Source organism: Panicum hallii, chromosome 3 (assembly GCF_002211085.1).
Source record: "Panicum hallii strain FIL2 chromosome 3, PHallii_v3.1, whole genome shotgun sequence".
NCBI classification, from domain to species: domain Eukaryota; kingdom Viridiplantae; phylum Streptophyta; class Magnoliopsida; order Poales; family Poaceae; genus Panicum; species Panicum hallii.
In genome coordinates, this window is record NC_038044.1 from 59,309,836 (window position 1) to 59,315,637 (window position 5,802).

The following is a 5,802-nucleotide window of genomic DNA, read 5'->3' on the forward strand; positions in this document are numbered from 1 at the left end:
AGCTTGTTTCACGAAAGATTAATACAAGCAATTTGATCAACTGGTGGATTTTTCAGTTGTTTTTATTCAAATAGTACCCCATGTGGCATGAGTCCTCTGCTATCCTTGGCCTTTTGGATCAAGTAGGATCAAGGCAGCTCAATCACAGTATAAAAAGGTACCTCACTAGCGGACGTTGCTTCCTGCTTGCTAGTCTCTGAAAAAGATAATTTGTACAAATATAATTCCAAGCATCCATTCTTCAACGCTTCTAGATCACATCCAGGTCTGAATTTTCCTGGTCCAAAACATGTGATCTTCCCAGTCTCTGAATTCCACACATCAGCCAACACCCGGTCCAGTCCAGCTTCCAACAACCTCCCATCTTGCTTGCTCGCCCCGGCCGTCACATCTATAAGTAACCCTTGATGCCTCACTGTTCAGCACACACACAATCGCACAGCAAAGCCTCTCATCAGTGACCAGTCTTCACTGATCAGTGACACCTTGTGACAGACTTGTTGGCACCATGGTCGTCGGCAGAGTCACAGACGAGTGCCCGGTGGCCGTGTCGGTCGAGCTGCTGTGGAAGGTGGTCTTCACCGGCGACGTGTCCATCTTCACCAAGGCCTGCGTCGGCCTAGTCGACGCCGTGGAGGTTGACGGCGACGGCGGGCCCGGGAGCGTCACCACCATGAAGCTCAACCCAGGTGAGTATCAAGCCCGGAACAAGACGCAAATTTCGCCGTCTCGACGACGGAGACTCACCTGAATTTTCTTGTTTCTTTGCCACAGCTGTGGGTGACGCGAAGGTGTTCAAGACCCGGCTCCTGGCGCGCGACGCGGCGGCGCGTGTAGTGAAGTCGGAGCTGGTGGTGGAGGGCGGTGAGCTGGCCGGGCAGATGAAGTCGCAGGTGTCCGAGGTGAAGGTGGTGCCGGCCGGCGAGGGCGCCTGTGTGGTGCACATGACGGTGGAGTATGAGCGGGTCGACGGCGCGCCGCTGCCGCCGGCGGACGAGGCCAAGATCGTGCAGGGCTACCTCAGCCTCATCAAGAAGGTGGAGGAGTACCTTGTCGCTCACCCCGGCGAGTTCGCCTGAGCTGCCTCGAGGATCGTCGTGGCGATCGAGCTGGAGAAATCCGTGGGTGTGTTCTTGATTTGGAAATTCGAATAACTAGAGGAAGTGATCCTCTGCTTGGTCGGTTGATTGTGCTTGTGGGGGGAACAACAGTTTCAGTTTTTGTGAAAACAGTTTATGTTCTATGTTCTTTTTCGGCAGCGTGTCACCTGCAAGTCAATACCAGTGTCTTCCTCCAGTTGCAATGCTAGGTGAGAGCTGGCCAGGGAAATCGTTGAAGCCAGCCATAGTGAAATTAGATTAGATTGCTACTCCCTCCATTCAAATTATTAATCATTTTGATTTTCTAGTTCCATAGTCTTTGCTATGCACGACGGTAGGAGTACATTGTACAGTTGCTTTCCCTAAAATTGATAAGGTAGAATCAGATAGTTTTGCAACATTAGCACCTCGCCTAGAACCGCACAGATTCCAGCAAGACTGTAGTAATCTGTAAATGCAAGCGATGTAGGAGAACTATTGTACTCCACCAAGGTGGAAGATAACAAACCTCCAAATATACCCTCGATTAAATCTAAAAGTCCATTATTTGAAACGTGATGATCCTCCATCTAGGAAAGATAAAGATTCCTGATAGTATCCAGTCAAGGGGTTGGTCGGTCAGGCTGAAAAGCTCAAATTTTATCCCAAGCCTGTAGTGCGACCGGGGTTACTATTAAGAGCGTGTACAAAATCTAAACCTAAATATATAAAATAGAAAAATTCAATTTTCACCTCTGAATAGCACAATAGTCTGATTTTTAACCATTAACTACAGAACTAGACAACACTTTTTTAAAAAAATAAAAATTCTCGTTAGATCTAAAAAATCAAAAAAAATATTTTAAATTAGAAAAATATAAAGTACCAAATTTTTTCCAAAATTGATACTATCTATTGATGCTCTATTTGAATCTTATTTATTCAAAATAGTAGGCTTCACTGCAAACAAACAACATACTAGAAACAGAAATACGGATCTGAATAAGTAGCAAGTAGAGTACCAACAGATAGTTTATATTTTTGAAAAATGTTGGCACTTGTTTCTTATTTTTATTAATTAGAATAAATTAATTATAATTTTTTTAGTTTAAACTTGAATATTTTTAATTTCTAAAAAAATAAAAAAATCACCTTTAATACCACTCAAGGGGCCAAATTTTCCCATTTCAACAATTTGATGGTCCTTGTTATCCTTTTTTAACTGAAAGGTGAAAATTAGAATTAACGATAATTTTTCCCAATTTAAAAATCTGAATCTATTTTGGGTAATTCGGTTTATGACTCATAGTGTCCTAAATAACCTGAACAACCCGAAATTTTCACCACATGTGGTAGCTTAATAGAGCATCAGACCTACAATTTCATCCTAGCCTAACTAAACTGGTAAATCCAGCGTCACACTGACCCAAGCTAGCCATTCACACCTCTTTCCTCCCCCGCATTGCTGCCCTCCGCCTCTTCCTAGTTATCGCCGCGGCCCTTCCTGCTCGCAACAGTCTAGTTGCTAAGGCTAGGGTTTTAAGTTTGAAACTGGTATTCTGATTTCGGCTAGCGACTGCTCACATTGGAAAAAAAAATCAAAGCCCTCTCTGGCCAACAAGATAAAAAATGTAAAAGTCTATCAAATGATTTTCAAATTTGGTAAAAAAAAGTTTAAACCCTAACAAAAGAATCCATCTGAAATATCAAGATTTCATAATAGACTTTATGAATAATGTAGATGAAATCAAGGTGAGGGATGAACAAGAGCAAGAACTCCAAATTTGTGGTGTTTCTGAGATGAACTGACTAAAAGGTCTTTCCAAAAATGTTCTCACACGTCCAAGCATATTGAAGACAGAAGAATTCATCCAAAATCACGGCACAAGCAATGAACGAACACATAATAAAGGCGAAACCAGAAAATAGGCACAAGTTTAACCCTAGGCACGATGAGATCATGGGTCTTGGATTCACCCAAATATTATTCACATCATGACACAAACCCAAAACTTGCATTTTGAAAATCGAAGAGAAACAAAAAACTTGCAAGAAATTTCCAAGGGAGCAAACATAAAGGAAGCTACAATATGACCGTAGCGATTTTTTGAAAATGTTCTTTAGACCTTCTAGAATCCCACGTTAATTACTATCGATAGCGACATGGATGACACACACCAACTTGTACGTACATCCAGTTTATTGAAAACAATTTCGTACAAGCATACGTCCAAAGACCATTCCTTGTCAACCCTTCTAGATCATATTATCCAACTATTAAATTCTCTGATTCATCATCTTTGTCATCATCAAATTCTCTGAAACTCCTAACTTATGTTTCTACATTGGAGGACTGCTTGGCAATTACTTCTTTCTAAGCTTCACCAGAGTACTACGTAGTATAAACATAGTTCCTGACTGGCTGACTTCCTTTCCTACTAGCTAGTCTCTGAAAGAATAATTTGTACAATAAAATTCCAAGAAGCAACCATTATTCAATGCTTCTTGATCACATCCACGTCTAAATTTTCAAGGTCCAAACCATGTGATCTTCACAGTCTCTGAATTCCACAGCAGCCAAAACCCGGTCCCCTTCCAACAACCTCCCATCTTGCTTGCTCGCCCCGGCCGTCACATCTATAAGTAACCCTTGATGCCTCACTGTTCAGCACACACACAATCGCACAGCAAAGCCTCTCATCAGTGACCAGTCTTCACTGATCAGTGACACCTTGTGACAGACTTGTTGGCACCATGGTCGTCGGTAGAGTGACAGAGGAGTGCCCGGTGGCCGTGTCGGTCGAGCTGCTGTGGAAGGTGGTCTTCACCGGCGACGTGTCCATCTTCACCAAGGCCTGCGTCGGCCTAGTCGACGCCGTGGAGGTTGACGGCGACGGCGGGCCCGGGAGCGTCACCACCATGAAGCTCAACCCAGGTGAGTATCAAGCCCGGAACAAGACGCAAATTTCGCCGTCTCGACGACGAAGACTCACCTGAATTTTCTTGTTTCTTTGCCACAGCTGTGGGTGACGCGAAGGTGTTCAAGACCCGGCTCCTGGCGCGCGACGCGGCGGCGCGTGTAGTGAAGTCGGAGCTGGTGATGGAGGGCGGCGAGCTGGCCGGGCAGATGAAGTCGCAGGTGTCCGAGGTGAAGGTGGTGCCGGCCGGCGAGGGCGCCACCGTGGTGCACATGACGGTGGAGTACGAGCGGGTGGACGGTGCGCCGCTGCCGCCGGCGGACGAGGCCATGATCGTGCAGGGCTACCTCAGCCTCATCAAGAAGGTGGAGGAGTACCTCGTCGCTCACCCCGGCGAGTTCGCCTGAGCTGCCGCGAGGATCGTCGTGGCGATCGGGCTGGAGAAATCCGTGGTTGTGTTCTTGATTTGGAAATTCGGATAACAAGAGGAATTGATCCTCTGCATGGTCGGATGATTGTGCTTGTGGGGGAAACAACAGTTTCAGTTTTTGTGAAAACAGTTTATGTTCTATGTTCTTTTTCGGCAGCGTGTCACCTGCAAGTCAATACCAGTGTCTTCCTCCAGTTGCAATTCTAGTTGAAGCCAGCCGTAGTGCAATTAGATTAGATTGCTACTCCTCCGTTCAAAATTATTAGCCATTTTAACTTTTATAGATTCACAATTTTTGCTATGCACAATAGTGGGAGTATATTATATAGTTGCTTTCAAGCACCACACCGGTAGACACAGTATGGGTCCTCCTAAAAGTTGATAAGGTAGAATCAAGATAGTTTAGCAACAGTAGCACCTCGCCTAGAACCGCACAAATCCAGCAAGATTTTAATATAGAGTAGTAATCTGTAGATGCAAGCGATGTCCGAGAACTATTGTATTCCACCTAGGTGGAAGATAACAAACCTCCACATATACCCTCAATTAAATATAAAAGTCCATTACTTGAAATGTGATAATCCTCCATCTAGCTGAAAGATAAGATTTCTGATAGTATCCAGCCTAGAAGTTGATTAGTTAGGCTTGGTTAGTCAGACTTGGATGAAAAGCTCAAATTTAAACTCAAGCCCGTAGTGTAGCCAGGGTCACTATTAAGAACGCGCACAAAATCTAAATCTAAATATATAAAATAGAAAAGCTCAATTTTCACCTCCAAATAGCACAATAGTCCTATTTTCAACCCTTACTACAAAACCAGATAATAATTTTTTTGAAAATTAAAATTTCTTGTTAGATCCAAAAAATTAAAACTAATTTATTTTAAATTAAAAAAATATAAAACTGATACCAATTTTTTTCTAAAATTGATACTATCTGTTGGTGCTCTATTTGAATCTTATTTATTGAAAATAGTAGGCATCACTAAAAACAAACAAAATACTAGGAATAAAAAAAAAGGATTTGAACAACTAGCAAGTAGAGTACCAACAAATAGGTTACATTTTTAGAAAAATATTGGCACTTGTTTCCTATTTTGTAATTTAAAATAAATTACTTATGCATTTTTAGTTTAAATTTGAATATTTTTAGTTTCTAAAAAAATAAAAAATCACCTTTGAAACCACTTAGGGGATAGATTTTCCCAATTTCAACAATTCGATGGTCCTTGTTATCCGTTTTTATAATTGAAAGTTGAAAATCAAAATTAACGTTAATTTTTCCCTATTTAAAAACCTAAATCTATTTTGGGTAATTTGGTTTTTGACTCATGGTATCCTGAATAACCTGAACAACCCGAAATTTTCACCCCATG

The 5,802-nt window shown here is 42.4% G+C and overlaps 2 protein-coding genes across 2 annotated transcripts; both read left to right on the plus strand.

Annotated features, from left to right (window-relative positions):
* Positions 1-414: 414 nt before the first annotated feature.
* Positions 415-1,296, plus strand: LOC112886489 (major allergen Dau c 1-like). Its single transcript, XM_025952399.1, has 2 exons — positions 415-689; positions 775-1,296. Exons 1-2 carry the CDS (start codon positions 509-511, stop codon positions 1,077-1,079), a joined length of 486 nt encoding a protein of 161 aa, XP_025808184.1. The 5' UTR covers positions 415-508; the 3' UTR covers positions 1,080-1,296.
* Positions 1,297-3,764: 2,468 nt separating this feature from the next.
* On the plus strand, positions 3,765-4,628 carry LOC112887311 (major allergen Dau c 1-like). Its single transcript, XM_025953452.1, has 2 exons — positions 3,765-4,014; positions 4,100-4,628. Exons 1-2 carry the CDS (start codon positions 3,834-3,836, stop codon positions 4,402-4,404), a joined length of 486 nt encoding a protein of 161 aa, XP_025809237.1. The 5' UTR covers positions 3,765-3,833; the 3' UTR covers positions 4,405-4,628.
* The last annotated feature ends 1,174 nt before the right edge of the window (positions 4,629-5,802 follow it).